At 45.2% G+C, this 17,505-nt stretch overlaps 2 protein-coding genes across 4 annotated transcripts in view; one reads left to right on the top strand and one right to left on the bottom strand.

The window, feature by feature from the left end:
• The window catches only part of LOC102071930 (mitochondrial import inner membrane translocase subunit Tim23), a 21,719-nt gene extending 15,698 nt beyond the window's left edge, over positions 1-6,021 (top strand). Inside the window, exon 7 of the mRNA XM_005481555.4 lies at positions 1,215-6,021. Coding sequence (XP_005481612.1) covers positions 1,215-1,330 — 116 coding nt within the window. The 3' untranslated portion in view covers positions 1,331-6,021. The remainder of the gene's footprint in view (positions 1-1,214) is intronic.
• NCOA4 (nuclear receptor coactivator 4) lies at positions 3,182-17,505 on the bottom strand. 3 transcript variants are annotated; one of them, XM_005481556.3, is made up of 10 exons: positions 17,353-17,505; positions 11,827-11,980; positions 11,221-11,361; positions 11,020-11,108; positions 10,458-10,566; positions 9,803-9,874; positions 9,281-9,424; positions 8,040-9,050; positions 7,631-7,720; positions 3,182-7,075 (listed from the first exon to the last, which is right to left on the bottom strand). In XM_005481556.3, exons 2-10 carry the CDS (start codon positions 11,965-11,967, stop codon positions 7,070-7,072), a joined length of 1,803 nt encoding a protein of 600 aa, XP_005481613.2. In that variant the 5' UTR covers positions 11,968-11,980; positions 17,353-17,505; the 3' UTR covers positions 3,182-7,069. The 3 variants fall into 3 exon arrangements, with proteins under 3 accessions (XP_005481613.2, XP_005481614.2, XP_074400807.1); XM_005481557.4 differs by having other exon boundaries at positions 17,242-17,394; XM_074544706.1 differs by having other exon boundaries at positions 9,281-9,421; positions 17,242-17,394.

The following is a 17,505-nucleotide window of genomic DNA, read 5'->3' as shown; positions in this document are numbered from 1 at the left end:
CTGTGAGACAGCTTTATGACCCATAATGGAAGGGGAAAAACCCCAAACACAGTCTCTCTGATTACTGAGGTATGTTTGTTTTCAGGTTGGAGGAACCCAAACTGCCCTGCCAGTTCCTCCAATAAAGCAGGCAGGGTTTTTTTATCTTGCTGTCAGCAAAACTGGCCTTGTTCTATACACTGTACACATTATCTAGCTTGGTTCAGCTGCAATGATAAACATTGCAGAATCAAACTCTCTGAAGTTTTCCTAGCACTGAGGGTCATACTCCCAGGTGCTCTGTGCATTTACAGAGCATTCTGGGAGCTCTGCTGAGGCACAGAAGGGTTTTGCTGTTCAGTAAAAGCAGCAGAAGTCTCTTCTTGTGCCCCTAAACACCCCAGTCCTCATGTGAATGGAGTGGACACAGGATGGCACCTGACTCCCAGCTCCAGCCAGGTGCACTACCTGCAGGCAGTAGCCAAACTTGCCCTGTATTTCTGCCTTACACTGACGTGCTCACCAGCACCTTAAGACTTTAATCACCTGTGTGACTCAAGTTTTACCATTGCAAGGTGATAATTCTGATTATTAATAAAAGAATAAAGAAAGCTGTTCAATGTACACCATAGTAAATACTTGCCAGCTAATCCCTTTCATCTACTTCCTACTTTTTAATTGAAAAGTTTTAAAATTCCAAAGACACAGAAGCAGTAATAGGTTTTGCATGCTGGCCCTAATGAATCTCTGGAACACAGTGTCACACCCATATCAGCTGTTATTTTGTTCACTTATTTCCCTCCTGCTCATTCTCATTCTGCCCAGAGCTAATTATCATAATTGAAAACCTGGAGCAGATTTTGTAATGGGAGGAAAGTATGTCTATCTGTAAAAACAAAGGTAATAAGGACAAGTAGAATAGATTAAGTAGGACTTGGGAAAAGCCATCTTGGCTTCCAGTGCTCTGTAGTGGTTCCCTGAAGCAGTGGTGCTAACACAGTTTGAGAGGAAGCTGTTCCAGCAGAATTAGTGTCAGGATCAGGAGTGAGTGACCACGAGCCCGGCAGCAGGTTTGAGGAAGGCACAAAAAGCACAGGGACCCTTACTGGAGAGTTACTCTAGAAAGGACTGTTCATTGAGAGGTGTCTGGATTTAAACAGCCTCTTGGCAGTTGCTGTTCACTGCCCATTTGCCGACAGTAACACTAACGAGCTGCCATGTGTTTGTTGTTGCAGGCGGAGTGCGCGGGATAGCACGAGGTGGGATCGCAGGCCTGACGCTGACCGGCCTCTACGCCCTGTACAACAACTGGGAGCACATGAAGGGCTCCCTAGCCCGGCAGTCCCTGTGAGCAGGGCAGAGGACACGCTTGCTTAGTCACCAATCAAATCAGTTGTGAGATCTATCTGGTGCCCCTTGCTATTTTATTTACAATTAGTGTGAAACTGATGGAAGCTGTGCTGGGAGGAACCTCTTGACACCGTGTAGCTGGACTGGCCCTTCCTGCCAGCCAGCTGCTGGAGAGGCAGCAATATTTGTTGGACCTGCAAGTGACCAGAGTGGCCACCGAGACTGTGTCTCCTGGCCAAAGCTGCCAGGTGTGCTGGGCCCCCATAGCTGATCCTGCTCACTGCCAGCTTGGCTGGGCCCTGCAAGGGCTGTGTCCATGGAGCACTCCCTGCAGTCCCAGCAGCACAGCCCCAGTAGCCATGGCACAGGCAGGGCTTGCTATTCTGACAGCACAAGACAAGCTAGCAAAAGGGACATCATCAGAATAAAAAGGGTGGTACTTACTCAAACCCATTTCTATCCTTTGCTCTTCCTGCCACAAAAGCATTCTGCATCCAGTGACCTACCTATAGATTCATTTTAAAGGACCTGTGTGATGAAATCCTGGGGGAATTGGTGGGTGAGGGGAAGTGCACAAGCAGGCTGATGATCTGATGATGTTACAGTAAGGCATAGCAGGGCTTGACTTCACTCCATTTTTTGCTCTAACAAATTGGTTGTTTATGGATGAAATACAGTTGCTGTTGCAGAGCAGCTGCCAGTGGATTATCAAAACATTTGGGTGCTCCAATATCCCAGAACTCATTTAGCCAACAATTAGAAACCAAACGGTATAAAGATTGCACCCATTACCCATTAGGACTTTTAATTAGCAAGAAACTTTTTGTCTGAAGTACCATATATAGGTTATTGGCAGAACAAAGACTGTGATGAACCTACATGTTCTCCTACAGTGTTAAATTTAAACCATGTACCAAGTATCATTTGCAGATACATTAAACAGTAAGTTGGGAATTAGTTCAGTAATTAGAGTTACTGTGTAACAACTCATTCCTTACACATTTAAATAATTAAACAGGGAACTTATTGAAGAGGTCTGAAGACAGAGAAGGCAGAGCAAGGGAAAAACAGGAAACTTACTGGTCAGCATACAGTATAATGCAAACTAAGTTTACATTTGAGTTTTTGCTACTGAAATAGCTCTTAATAATTACATTGCATACACCAAAATAAAACCAACAAAAGCAGTAAAGGGAAGGTGATAGCTCTTACCTTCTCTCAAGAAGAAACGCCCCTTTGCTGTGAAACCTCATTAGTAACAAATAACCACTGAGACCAGCTTTTTATAGAGCAAGTGCTCCAGCTAACGAGCCATCCCAGGTGAACTCAATTTGCTTTGCTTGGCTACCAGGTCACATTAGTTGCTTTATGCCAGCACTTAACATGGCATAAAGGAAGCAGCCTTTTCTCACCCCCTGTGTCAATGCTGCTTTTGTTAAGTCTTACGTTCCACAATTCCATAGTGCTCTGCATGTTGTTATTGTGGTGTGAGAGCTGGACTTCCTTCCTGGCATGCATTTCTTGAGGGCTGTACCACCAAAGAAACTGTTCCCCCACTTCCAGGCAGCAGAGGGGTGATGTGGGCTTCATCTGCACAGCACTGTCAAATGGGACATCAGGAAAACAGGTGCACTTTCTTCTGAGCTTTTTCTCTCCCCACTGGCATCAGTGAGTTCCTCCCCTGCATGTTTCCTGGTCACCATTGGTTGGACTTGTGTTCCTGCACTCTTCACCACGCTGGATGAAGGATTGAGAACTGCTTTGGGGGTTGATGGGGGGCAGGGGTGGCTTTTTAAATGTCAGGAACTCTGCAATGTATCTTAGGTTTTCTTAAGATTTTTCAGGACTAAAATGTGACCCAGGAACTGTCTGCCCTGATTGAAGTGGGTAAACTATGAAGCTCAACAAATGTATTTCCTTCTTCAAGTGCACTGGAGATAATATAGAAACAAGCCTTTTCAAGTTCATAGTTAGCACAACCTTAAGGCTAGGCTGACTCTTGAACAACTTAGCATGTTATCTGGTCTGCAGTGTACTCACATTTCCTGGAACTGCTCACTTCAAGGGCAGAGCTGAGGGCATTTTTCTGAAATAGCTGTGTTACAGCTGTTAAAAGTTTTGGTTCATAATCTGTTTGTATATGGAGTAATCCGTAGCTTGAGCTATGAAATACAACCAGCACAGAGGCAGCAGTGAGGGAGGTGAATTGTACAATACAATACAGAGAAAGTGTTTACAATATTCTGTGTCATGACATACTGCATTCACAACTTACTAGATATCAGTATAAAGTTGCTACTTTAATTTGTGACCAAAAATATATCCAAGTTCAGTAGGAATAAAAGGATGTAAAATCAAGTTGAAAACAGAATTTGGCTCAAGTTAGAGCCCTCCCATGCAGTGTTACATAAATGTGAGCATGGGAGACCTTGACTGTGGCAGAAGAGGGGGGTTTTGGTGCCAGTTGTGGTATCTTTGCTGATAGATCCAAGGCAGCTTTGCTGTGGCACCAAGTGAGGGAGCTGAGACAGCAGGTGTAATGGAAGGGGTTTGAGTCTTGTGAAGCTGGTTCTGGTCAGTCTTTGGAACCGAAAGGCACTAACACCATTCCCTGTCAGCAGGTGACTTCTCTTAGGGTTGGAGGAATTTGTTGAACAATCACTACTTAGGATGGGAATCTCTGGGCACCCTGATGCAGAAGCAGCTTCTGAAAACAGGAGGCAAATATGTGTTAGGGCAGAAAAACTATCCTGTGTTCACAGTCTGTTTCCTGTGATCTAATTGGGACTTCAAAAGGAGGGGGGAAATCCTTTTGTGTGCTTTAACAGGAGGTTACCCCTGCACTTAATAAATTCTAGATAGGAAACTGGAATGTTTTAACTGGAGCTTTGTGCACTCTGTGGGTTCTGTGGGTCTGTGCTGTTCAATGCCAGCCAGTGCAGGGACACCAGAGGGTACCCCAGCCCTTTTTGGGACTTCCCCAGCATGGTTAATAGCTGCTCTGTGTTCCTCACAGGTACTTCCCCCTCTGTCAGCCCCCTCTCTCCCTGCCCTGTGGGAACAGCTGCCCCACTGACTCCATGGGTGCTCTGAGGACAAGGACAGGAGCCTGCTTCAGGGAGGTGTGGGAGGGAAGGAAACATTCCTCAGGACAGGGCATCAATCTCATAGCTCACCTTGTTCAAAGGAAGGTCTCCAGCCAGTTGAGAATCCACCAATAGCATTCACTTCCTGCTACTCTGTCCTTCTTGTCTTGGGATCATTTTGAAGTACTTTTCCCTGCCTTTGAAAGCTCAGCATTCAGGATACACATTCAGGAGTTCTGCATGTTACTCATTCTAACAAAGAACTTCCAGTCCACTTTAAAAAAAAAGGTGTGTGTTCACATCCCCACATGAAATTTAAGGTATGGTGGCTCAAAGGCTGCCAGGCCCAGCTGTAAACGTTCTCCCAATGAACAATGAGCAGCGCAGGCTGCAGTTAAATACTGGACAATACTCTGGAGGAACCAGTCATGCAGGGAGGCTGATGCTCAAACACCGCAGAGACAGAAGAACTCAATTCCAATTGCACAGATGCTCTTCAGCCATGGGAGAAGAGGACCAAATGCTACTAAAATCCAAGATCCTCACTAAGTATTCAAGAGTGCTAAGAAGCAAATGGGTCATTTTGTCCAAGTCTGTTTCTTCCAACAGCTGAGCAAAGCCCGGGTGACTCAGACACACCAGCTGTGTGTGCAGGGGGTCACACTGCAAGGCAGTACCTGACAGGAGCTTCCCACTCAGTGTTCAAAAGTGTGCCAGCTCCCAGAGTTTCCCTGCTCTGGAGCTCAGTGCAGCTCCAGGCAGTGGAGAATGAACTAAAGCATGTGAATCCCATCTGCATGGAAGCACAACTGTAGCAGCTTCCAGACAGAGGCAAGCTGGACAGGTGCCACAGCAGTTTTTGTTGACCATCTTGTAAATGAAACATAATACACACTTTGGTTGCAATTATTTTTTAATGGAAAAGACTAATCAATGTTTCACATAAATATCAATTAGTGACAAGTCAGTTGAGTAAAGGAATACATACCCCCAAGTTTTAAAGGCTCATAATGAACTGAGACAAAGCACACAATGACGACTACATGGAATTCATTGGAAGAGGTGGGCTGCACGTCAATCCCATCCATTAAGTTCAGCTGCTGATCACATCTGTTGCTGGAGTTAGTCACAGTGCAGTCTTCCCATGGAGCAGCAAGGACACGTGAAGGGGAAAGTGAACTCCTAAAACACCTCTCTGCCTCCAGCAGAAAGCCCTGGCTATGAAAGTACAAAAGGCTCAAGTGTTTTGCTGATGTTAAGCCCTTTCAGGGTCTGGTTTCAGATGTGCAGTCTCCCCTTCTCAGACTAAAAACTTACTTTGAAATGAATGCACAGGATTGATCAGACAGGAATGTGTTCACACTGCAAAGTGACACCAAGGTTGGATCTTAATAATAATTTTTTTTCTCAGGGTTGTGAGGAACTCAAATCACTTTTATTCCCAGGCAGGCTGCAGGGATGGGGAGAAGGGGGACCTATTTTCATAGTCATCAAGAGCAATTTGTTAAGTGAGTAGAAGCTGCACCAGAAGCTATGGAGCTTCACAGTTTTCCATGGAGCCTGACAGGCATGATCCACATTTCCACAGAATGTCTTTGCACTCGTTCCTACAGGCTCAAAAGGCTAAATAGCTGAAGAGGTATTGCTCGTATTATGTCCACAGCTTCAGGAAGATCCACTTTCACATACATAATCACATGGAAACCACAGATTAAATACCTTTAAACTGCATCAGTGGGAGCCACAGTTTGCCAAGTTAGTGCTTCCCAATTAAACAGCAGGTCATCAATCTGCTGAAGGCATCTAATTCCCCAAATATTACCTTTAAATATTATGTGGCTAAGATGCCTGCTTTCCAGTGGTTTAGTCAATAAGAATTCATTATGAATTATCTAGAACTAACAGAAACCCACATTTCATTTTCCAGCTTTTTCAGTGACATTCAAATTGTTTGTAAATGCTGGGGACACAGTAGAGTCTGATCTACTGGTGCATGAAAATTAACACCCTACCCTGTTCTCTGAAAGGCTCAAAATTCACAAGAAGAGTTTTGATTTAAAACTAAGTTACCAATTCTCCTGTCACATGTTAGGTCCCATAAATCCATGTATTTTTCCAAGTCTGGATTTCACACATTTAGCTGGGAAATGCACCAACACAAGATGCAAATGAAACCTCCAAAGTGAGCAACTGCTCCATAAACAAATTGCTTGCAAGTACAGCCTAAGTAAGCTGGAACCCAATGCATGACAGTTGTAGCAGCTGAAAGAACAGCAGCACTTGGAAAGTCTGTGTCAAAGGTGGATGTTCCACAGCACCAGGAAGATTCTGCTTTATACCTGCACTGGCCTCAACATACTTGGAGTGTCAACCCATTAAAGATCCTTGGATTCCCGTAACAGATAGAAATTGCCTAACACCTCTAAAGCATCAGATTGCTAATGGTCAGTGGGTTTACATTTCAGAATTAATGACAACAAAAAGGGATCTTCTGCACCAGAACTCTGTTAGATAAGGAATCTTTCTTTTTGTTATAATTGTAGAAGAGAAAGCAGATGGCCAAACACAAAACACAAGCACTCAGCTGGCTGCAGTCACTCAGTGTGATGTGCGACTGATAGCAGGAAGGGGATGGTTTCAACACATCCAGTTCTTCACATCTAAACAAATTTAAAACAGGGTTATTATTCTCTGTGATAAAAAGCAACACTTTGGAAAAAAGAAAAACAACTATAAAATAATAAAAAAAGTGATATTAACATTTCTCCTAGAATTGAGGATCCTGCCTTTAAGGGTTTGAAGTATTCCTGCTAAGGACTATTTTCATTAATTGCAAAAACAATGACAAAGAGTTATCATCAGAAAGGAAAGACATTATGTCAACTGTAAATACATTACAAAGGTAAGAAAGAAGCTGCCTGGAGATTGATACACTAATTCTATATCTTAGTTACTCTCAGAGTTACCAAGTGTCAATCAGTTGAGAGATTTACACAAGAACAGAAGTGATTCCCTCCCTGGCCTGTGATCAGAAGAGGAGGATTAATAACAAAGAGGAACAGTCCAAACTGTTAGAAAGGTGTATGGGGAGGAAATTACTGCACTATCAAACTTAACATTTAAAGAATTTAGGGTGGCCATTAGCTGCCAGTGTCAGTGTTCTGTACCCCCAAGTTCTGATTAGGCTCAGCTGTTTTATACATTCTGTATCCTACCTGTAAAGGAGACCGATACAGCCATTTTTCGTTATCTCCACTGAGCTTCATGCAGGCAAAAAGGTCACAAACTGTAGGAAGGCCAAAGTCCTGAAAGAGAAGTCACCTTCATTACCAACCCCAAACATAAATACAATCTGATATATCTTCAAATTCTCTAAAGTGTTCAAAACCAAAACTGACTTGAGTCTTTGAGATTAATACTTTCTTCATTTAGTATAACATATTAACTTGTTTAGTGCTAAGTAACTAAAAATTGTGAGAACATTAAAAGAGTCAAGAAACCTAAAAATTTTCAGTCAGTATTATCTAGAGGAGCTATGACTTTGGAAGAGAATGAAGCCATTAAATTCAGTAAAGCAATAAACCTGGCACATAAGACACAGAAGTATCAAGAACTTATGCTCACTTGTGCTTTCTTGCGCAGAAGCCATTTATCTTCCACTGGAGGCAGGTTTGCATTTTCTAGGTCATTTGAAGCCAACACCCAACTGTTTACATTCAAGGGGAGGTGGAATGGAGCCAAGAGGTCTAGGAAAGGACTCTTGAAACTCTTGTCTGCTTTCTCCCGACTCTCCTTTTCTTCTGTGCTTTCTGCTTTGTGCTCAGCCTTGGCCAGCCAGCTTGTCAGAGGCCTCTCGAGCAAAGCTTTCCAGGGCTCTGCAATCTCTGCTGAATAATCTGCTTTCTCTGCACTCACGGGTTCCCCTGGGAGCTGCTGGGCGGGGCTAAGCCAGGAACTGGCAGCAAACTTGGTCTTCTCATGCTGAGGGTCTGGTACATCTCTCTGGCTGACTGGAACTCCATTTTTGTCCTTCCCATCTTTCTTCAGAAGCCATTTGCAAAGAGCCTCTTTTCCACAGTTTTCATCACACACACATTCTGAAAAGCTGGCACAGAGATCATTAGCTTTGCACACATCTTCCACTTTAAAGGGGGCCTGAGGATGCTGAAGAAGCCAAGCATTTACAGCAGATGTAGTGGGTGATTTCTTTCCATCAAGATGCTCATTCAGGCACTTCAGATTTCCCAGGTTCTCAATTTCCACACTTTTGCTCTGGCTGCCAGGACAACTGGTACATGTTTCAGCTTTGAGGAGCCAATCATTCAAATTGCATTCTTCCCTAAAAGGTTTAAATTCATTCTTCCATTTCTCATCTGAAGCAATACTTCCATTTTCTGTGTCAGGAGTAAGCAGCCAGTCAGAAAGGTCCATGTCTTCTTGTCCAAGGGACTCTAATTCCTCCACCTTTTCAACAGTGGAAAAGGATGAGTTAAGAGTAGCGGTGGAGTCCCTGCACCCAGGGGAATCCGTCTTCCCAGCAAGATCACGCTGCTGATTGTGCAGAAGCCAGTTCTCCAAAGCCTTCAGATTTCCCCAGGCTTGCTCAAAATAGCAGACTTTGGAAGAATTCAAATTCTAGAAAAGACACATTGAAATACATCTATTAAAACTACCAAGGCAATGTTCAGTAACTGTTTGCATAGTTAGAGCTCAGAGCATTCAGCTAGTAAGTGCCAAAGCATCAGGGGAACATGAGGCAGAAGGAAGAGCACTACAGAAGGTTTCATTCCCACCACATTGTGCTTGCCATCAGGTACTGTGCTTTCCCCTCTGTTCAAAACTAGGTTAGTACACAAGAGCTTTACCTGGCTGGGCTCTGGCACACACTTTTGGGTGACCCATTCCTCAAGGTTGGTGCTGGGAACGTAGGGAGCCTGGCGCACGGGCATGGGCCTGCTTCCGAGTAACCAGCCAGCCAGCGAGGCGCTCACTGCCCCACACTGTGCCTGCTGCCGAGAGACAAGGCCTGCTTAGGGAAGGACTGGCTGCTGAGCACCTGTGCTGAACACCAACACAGGCAGGCAGCAGCACTTCTGCACCAGAAGGGAAAACAGTCCCCTCTAATTACAAAAAATCCCATAGGAATTGGATAGTTCCAACATAAGGAACATTCCATTAAAAAATCCTGTCAGCCACACCCCACACTCACTTTCATACTCTGCTCTTGGAGCAGCTACAGTATCAGATCATCTGCTCACCATAGCCACTGTCACTGGCTACCCAAGCATCTTAAACACACACAAGCCATTACTCAAGCTCACATAACGTGCTTGAGTTCTCCTCTTTCCTCTAATGCAATTAAACACACACACACAGGTCAGTCTTACCTGCTCACAGTTCATTAGGGCAATGCTCTGCCCTGGGAACCAGGGAGAAGGATTCTCTCTCTCTGAGGTTTGCTGAAAGAAAAGTAAAAATGAATTTAAATCTCCATTTTGTCCAGTTTCTAGGACAAATTCTACAATAAAGCAGAAGTAAAGCACAGTTACAAATTCTCAGTGCTTTATGGCTAACAATGTTCTCAACATATACAAACAGAGAAAAATTTACTATAAAAATACTACCTTGAGTCTGCTTCCTTTAACAGAATTGTCTCCCACAATACAGGAAACACGCCGCTTACATCAGAATCCCAAAATACTTTCATCACAGAAAACGTCTACTATGTTTTAACTATTGCTATCTAAAGAAAACAGTAATGAGCTTTCATCTGCTGGAATAGAGTAAAAGTGCAGTAGTCATTCCCTCAGCCTCTGCCAAAATGCATTAAAATAACATGTACATAACTAAACTCAGTGAAAACTACATACAGTAATTAATAAACTACTGTGTATTTATTATACAGCTAAAATTATATGACTCACACACAGAAGCCATTCAAGCTGTCACTAAAAGCAAAAATATCACTTGGAATATATTGCTCTGCTGAAAAAAGAAATCTTTGAGGCAAATACTCCAACCCAGGGAAGTCCTGGTGCTTACCATCGTTTTAATGGAACCAAATGAGGTAATAGCTTGGCGAAGGTAAGATGTGTCAGCCTCAAAATTCAGGATGGAAGACTCTTCAGGTTTGAGTGTAAGACTTTCCAGTCTGAAAGACAAAGGTGATTGTTACAGAAAGGAAAAAAAAATTACAATCTTCTTCATCTGTCCTGTTTCAGAAGTCAGTCCATTATTTCATAAAAAGGCTTTCTAGTTACTTGGCACTAACTAGGTAACAAAGAAGACTTTTGATACAGCATACAAGAAAGGAATGGCTATCTACAAACCAAGAACAGAATAAATTGTCAGCAAAACACAAGTTTCCCCTTCTTACTTCAACTGCCATCAACAACTAATATCTGAAATAATCTGCATAAATGAGTACCTTTCCTGCTCATTATAGCCCTGGTTTATCACCTCAGACTGCTGTTCTTGTTTCTAGGAACTATTGAAAATGTAGGAACAGTGAGATCTGTTAGTTCTATTAGAATAAAAAATCTGATTAAATTCATAAGTTAAAATAAACCCAACTGTGTTAACTTGCATCATAAAATAGATTTACCTCTCCAGGCAAATTGAAATCTGGTTTGCCAGTTCGTTACTGTAGGAGTGTTCCAGCTGATGAATAAGGCAATTGAACTGTCCCAAGTACTGCATGGAAGATGAAACACACGTTATTGTTCCAGCTCCCAGGATTAAAATTGAGCCAATACTTGCAAGAAGAAAGTTTGCTTGCAAATGCCAGTGCAGCAACCAAGCTTACCCAGTAGAGCTGCTGTGCCTGCTGCTGCAAGGCCTCCTCCTTGAGCTGCTGGATGAGATCCACCTGCTCGAAGAGCCACACCTCGCGGCTGCGCAGGCACTCCAGCTGCCGGCTGATGTGGCTGTGGATCTTGGCCTTCACCTGCCAGGGGACACACACCATTCCCACATCTGTCAGGCACAGCGCACACACATGTGCTGCACTGACTGCAAACTCCTGTCTGTCAGCGGCAAAAGGCATTTTTGGAGTGATTTATTTCTCAGAAACTCAGCACAGTCACCCACATGACTCAGGTCAGTAACAGTTCCGAGGCTACCTTTAAAGAGGTAGCAGAGAATAATGTTATTTGTAATCTCTCTCTATTCCGATGTTTCAATCATCAGCTTTTGGAAATGCTGCATGCCTAAGCTTGCAGAATTGATAACGAAGATAAAGGTATACGGGAATACCTTTATTGAGAGCGTTAGCAAAATGACACAGCAATGTGTTTGAAAATTGCTAGGAAAATTTCAGACCGCTATGATAACAGTAAATATTCTGGAATAATAAAAACTTTAATTGAAATCATGCTAGTTATTAAAAAATTCTTAAGTAATTTAAAATTACCTCCTGCCAGTTTTCTTTAATCTGCTGTTCAGCTTTGACAATTCCAGATATAGCTGTTTCCAAGTCCTTCTTTGCTTGAAGGCACTTTGCCAGAGTCTCACTGCTGCAGGAATTTCTATTTCTATCTTGTGGTGGACTCATTCTTGAAGTGTTCCTAAAACACAATGGAAAAACGATTTCTTAACAGTTTCTATTCCTCTTTAAGAGAAGAGGAAGGGCATCATATGAAGAACCATCTGCTCTACTTCACTATAAAGGTGAACAAAAAAGCCCCTAGGACCCTACACAGATGCAAATTTTCTAAACATACATAAAGCTCTCCTCCAGAAGCAACAACAGTCTCTGAAACACCTCGGCCCACGGAATTTGCACAATCACAGGAAAACCAACAGATATTTGACAACAGCTTCAGCCACAGGAGTTTAGGCAATCCTCCCCTGCCAGGCACCTTCCTCCAGCTTTTATGCCTAGCCAGCAAACTCCAGAGCTGAGGGTGGATTCAGGGAAGGTTCAGCAGCAATGCTGGAGCTGGGGGAGAATGGCCTGACCAGGGGCAGGAAACATTTCAGTCACCCTTCTTTCCTCTGCAGGCAATGAGCTTGCTCCCGTAAGTGAGAAAATTCCAACACAACTTCCGTAAAGAACTGAAAACCCACGTGTTGCTACAAAGATCATTCTTTACTAAGCTGCAAAGGCCAGAACTTCCACAGCTACCCATTTTGTCCTGGGCACAGCTCTGGTCACTTCACTTCAGCACAGCCTCAAGTAGAAGGGGCTCAAATACAAAATTTCTACAGAAGTGATACTGGCAAGGATTCTGCAAGTAAGGGAAAAGACAGTATGGATTTTCAGTAAAAACAGGAAGGATCACTGTAAGCACTTTCCCTAACCAGTGGGTTATTTTGTTACCAAAGAGTTTGAATTCTCCTGTCAGTTTAATGAGATTCCTGAAGCACTAAACATTCATAGAATTTATTCTATTTAAACAAGTCTTCAGCAATGACAACTATGGAAATTCCCAGCAGATTGAAAGCATACACATGTGCCAATCTAAAATGTCACAAATTTTACCGAAGTTCTGGAAGGAACTGAAAGTAGTTTTGAATTTAACAAGACAACCAAGAGCTTGCCTCCTGAGCAGCTATTTAGTCTGCAATTTCCAAGTCCCATGATCATATAAACTGCAACCCAAAAGTCCTTCTACAGGAAGATATAAGTGTGTGTGTCACACAGGAGAGGGCTAAGAGTGGCTTGCAAGTGGAAGGTGACAGAAAAAGCAATGTTCATGGTGGGGCAGGAGCAGAGGCTGCAGCTCCCTCGGATCCCTCAGCACCATGGGCTCCCTGTCCCTCCAGACACAAGGCACAGACTCGGCACAGAAGCCACCCCAAGGCCCTGCACACAGCTCAATCCCATCCTCACCATAGCACCTCATCCTCTAGGAACTGCAGAGCACAAGCACAAGAGAACTCAAATGTAATATTGATGTTATTTTGCACCAAATCAGACGGTGCAGAAGTCCAAATACATCATTCTCCATGCTGTGCTGTGAGCACCAGTATTTGCACCCCCTAGCTTGTTCACAGGTTCACTTCTATAAGGTTTCATGATCTTCACCATGCTAGCAAAATGCAATAAAAGGTAAGGTAAGCTTTTTCTCACAACACTCCCTAGACTTTATCTTGCTTTGCAACTCTCATGTACAACCTACAGCAAGTAGGAGCCAACAGTGTAAGTGGGAGCCCTAAGTTCTCAGATGTAATCTAACAAGTTGATGACAGCAATACACCCAGCCAAGAAAACAAGGATATTAGGTACCTTAAAAACTATCATGTACCCAAAAGTAAATTTAAAACATCATATTGGTTATTATTTCATTTTTATATTCTTACATAACAACGTTAAAGTCTGAAAGGCTAAATAAAACTACCATATTTGCTCACACAATAGATAATGTACTTAACAACTCTTGTGAAAATTATGATAACCTACTTTATCACACTCTGTATTAGCAACTTCATAATGGCACAATTGAATTTAAGAAGCTTACACACTCTTCTCTAATGATCTCTGAAACTACTGTTTGTTGCTTTTCCTTCTTTTCAATGATTGCAAGAGACTCACTCCAGAATGTATGGAGAGAATGAATGCTGCCTTCCTCCAGCCAGCCAGCTCCTGCTAAAATGGCTGTTCTGAGGCTTTGTTGCAAATAAGCCAGTAAAACTCACACGTTGAGCATGAGAGCCAATCCACTCCTCTTTTTCATTTCCACAAGCCTCTAACAAAACCAAGTGGGGGCAAGCACCTATTTCATTGCTTCCCAGTTACTCCCAAATAGCGCTGAGAATTTAAGAGGTTTTCAGGTCACACGCTCTGATACACCGGCGATCACACAATTCGGCTCAACAGTAACAAAACACGGGAAGGCACCGGGCTGCCACACTCGCTGACCTGCCCGGGCCATTTCCGCGCCACCGGGCGGTTTCCAGGCCCACGGGGGTCCCCGGCAGCCCCCGCTCCGTGCGCCACGGCACGCACACCCACCGATGAGCTCGCACTTACTTTCCGCGCTCAGGAAGCAACCCCGCAATGTCCTGTTTAGAACGCGGCCTCCATTCCCCGGCGCGGCCTCCGGAATGCTCCCAACCCTGCAAATATCCGCTCCGAGCCCCGGCTGGCTGGAGCGGCCCCCGCCTTATCGGGGCGGCCCAGCCCTTGCCCCGCCCCGGCCACCGCGCCCGCCCGAGCCGCACGTCCGCAGCGCGGGGCGGGCCCGCCGGGCCGCGACCACCGGCACCGGGCGGGGACCGAGCCGAGCCGCTCTGGCCCGGCCTGGCTCCGTCAGCCACGGCACCGAGAGCCTCCGAACATCCTACCAGCAGTTGAAACCGCGGAACCTCAACGTTTTGCAACAAAACCGCTATTTCTTGCAACTTGCTAAGTGTGGCAATGTATCTTCTTCATGTAACAACAAAGCGGAGCCGAGCGTTGAGGATGGAGCAGCGAAGGCTAAAGAGCTGCGAGCCGATCCAGCCGCCGAGCTCAGCCCTCCGTCCCTGGGCAAGCACAGCCCAGCACTGAGGCTGCAACGTGCCAGAAATCCTGACACTGAGCAGCTCGGATGCGAGTTAGCTCCTGGAAGGACCGAAATGACACCCACACATACACAATTCTTGTCACATCTACTCTTGCTTCCACAATTTCACGCACTCAGCTGAGGAAAGCACACAGAATGGCCTCGGTTGGAAAGGACCTTGAAGATCACGTTGTTCCAATGCCTCTGCCATAGGCAAGGACACCTCTCACTAGACCAGGGTGCCCAGCGCCCCATCCAGCCTGGCCTTGAATGCTCCCAGGGATGGGCCCTGCACGTGTCCTCATCTGCATACAAGCAGTAAAAATGTCATAGCACGAAACCAATAGAACTGCCTGAATGATAAGCATTATTATATTATTGTTCCTAAATAGTAAAATAACTACCAGTTTTTACAGAAGACTTTTGGCTTGCTGCAGAGGTGCCTCCACAAGACCCTGCAGCTACAACTCCTGGTCACAGGTGCTCTGTGCAACCTCCTGGCTGCCTGCACTCCACCCCTGGGATGTAACTTCCCATAGGTCAGAAACCGCTGGACAAAAATAATTTGAAGCTTTTAATGAAGTATGTGGCTGCTGGTGAGCAGAGGAGGAGGAGACAACCCTTCCTCTTCTGCAAACAGGCTGGCAGGAAACTGGTTCTACCAGCTTTTCACTCTCAGCACAACCATCCCCGCTGCCCTTGGGAACAGCATTGTTTTTCATTTCAAATGGGTGTGGAAAAATCACCTCAAAACCAGGGCTGTGCAGAGCCTTTGTTGGGGAAATGCTGCTGAAGGGAATGAAGCCTCCCATTGAACAGGCTCTATTTATAAACGTGGAGTGATTTCTTCCATTTGGCAGGACAAGACTGCTCCAGAGGTCTCTCTGACCTGTCTTTATGTGGCTTTAAACCAGCTGCCTTGTTTGAACTGAAATCCCCACTGACTTCCATCTAACCCCACCAAAAAACAGAAGTTCCTCTTAAGAAGCTCTCCCAAATTAGACAGGCAGGAGTTGTGGTCAGGGAGTGAAGTACTCTAAGTACAACAGCTGAATCTGGGAACTTCCCATTTACATCCAAGCATAACAAGCACTTTGTACAGTGCAGCATCAGCATTATGTACCAGTATCTGCATGGAGCTCCTGCTAGGGAGATCATTTTACTCCAAAACAAGTATATGACACCCTATTTTTTAAGTCACAAGCCATGTGAAGCAAATAAATAACCTTTAACAGTTTCAAGCAAGAGAAAAAGTGAAATAAACACCTTGAGAAATAGTAACAGAAGTTTCAGGTATTACATTTTCTAAAATTCAGGTAGTTTTCACCTGTCTGCACAGTATATGGTCTATGCCACAGACCTGAACACCTGTGACTACTTTTTTCTGCCTGTTTTAGCTCTGAAACAGCCCAGCCAGTGCACAGAGCACTTGTACTGAGACAATCTCACAAGAGCTGGGCTCTGAACAGTCACAAGTCACTAATACAGCTGTGAAGTCTGATCACCACTTTATTCCATCTATCACAAATATATATTTTATGCACAACAAATATATAACTGAAATCACAAAGTATCTGAATATGAAGACCTAATATCTCTATGCTATAATTACTGAAAATAACAAAGAAGTTACCCCAGAGTGGGGAAGACACACATTTACCTTAACTCAGATTGCACATTACAACACATCTTCCAGACTATTGTACTTAAAGACCCTTCGGAGAACAAGTGAGAAACCCCTGGTTGTGCCTGCAGCACCTGGCCCCAAAGGCAGCACTGCCATGCTCTGCACATCCAGCTACCCAAGGTTAGGCACTTGCAGCGTGACGAGCTGTGGTTTTTACATGGCTGCCGGCTTTTTTCCGCTCCCCTGACTGCACACCTTATCGAAAGGCTCGGGGGAAGGCACCTTGTTCCTCTATTATCTTTTCTCTTTAATCCCAGCCATAAGCACCGAGTTTAAAGCTGTCAGAATGCTCGGCAAACCCCCGGAAGCTCCGGTTCACATCCCTTACCAGCAACGAACAACACACGTCTGACAAACTTTCAACAAACGCGATGCGGCACAACCCCGACCATTGCTAACCCAGACATTTACTGCTTATATAACCTCCGAGAAGCGCAGCCGCTAACAAAAGACTTGGCCTTTGCAATTAGAAACGTGGCTTTAGGAGCGCTCGCGGCACAATCTCCCCGGCACACGGAGAGCGAGATCAGTCGCCGTGTTCCGTGCGAGCCCTGCGCCGCGGAGCGTCCATTTCCCCAGCGACCGGCCCGAGCCAGGCCGGCTGCCTGGGCACTTCCCGCAGCGCGGCACGGCGTGCCGCACGATGCCTTACCGGGTACCGCACGGGATTCCTTAGGGGATTCCTTACGGGATTCCTCACGGGATGGCTCCCGGCTCCCCCCCGGATGTCTGCCCCGCCCTGCCGGCCCCGCCGCCCCCTCACCGCTGCCCGCGCGCCGCTCCCTCAGCCCCGCGCCGTCCGTCCGCCCGCCGGCCCCGCGCGCTCTCGCGAGACTGCCGGCCGCGCGCCCCCTGCCGGAGCGGCGGAGGGAGCGCCGGGGGCGGTGCTGCTGCTGCGGCTGCTGCTGCTGCTCCT

The sequence above is a fragment of the Zonotrichia albicollis genome, chromosome 7 (genome assembly GCF_047830755.1).
Source record: "Zonotrichia albicollis isolate bZonAlb1 chromosome 7, bZonAlb1.hap1, whole genome shotgun sequence".
Classification (NCBI taxonomy): Eukaryota; Metazoa; Chordata; class Aves; order Passeriformes; family Passerellidae; genus Zonotrichia; species Zonotrichia albicollis.
Note: the sequence above shows the minus strand (reverse complement) of the source record. Positions and strands in the feature narration are given on the sequence as shown.

Excerpts from the sequence above, each read along its gene's own strand:
- NCOA4 (XM_005481556.3), bottom strand. The coding sequence starts at position 11,967 with ATGAGTCCACCACAAGATAGAAATAGAAATTCCTGCAGCAGTGAGACT. Across the intron at positions 11,362-11,826 it reads TTAAAGAAAACTGGCAGGAG|GTGAAGGCCAAGATCCACAG; the intron begins GTAATTTTAAAT and ends GTCCCCTGGCAG. Across the intron at positions 11,109-11,220 it reads AGGCACAGCAGCTCTACTGG|TACTTGGGACAGTTCAATTG; the intron begins GTAAGCTTGGTT and ends TCTTCCATGCAG.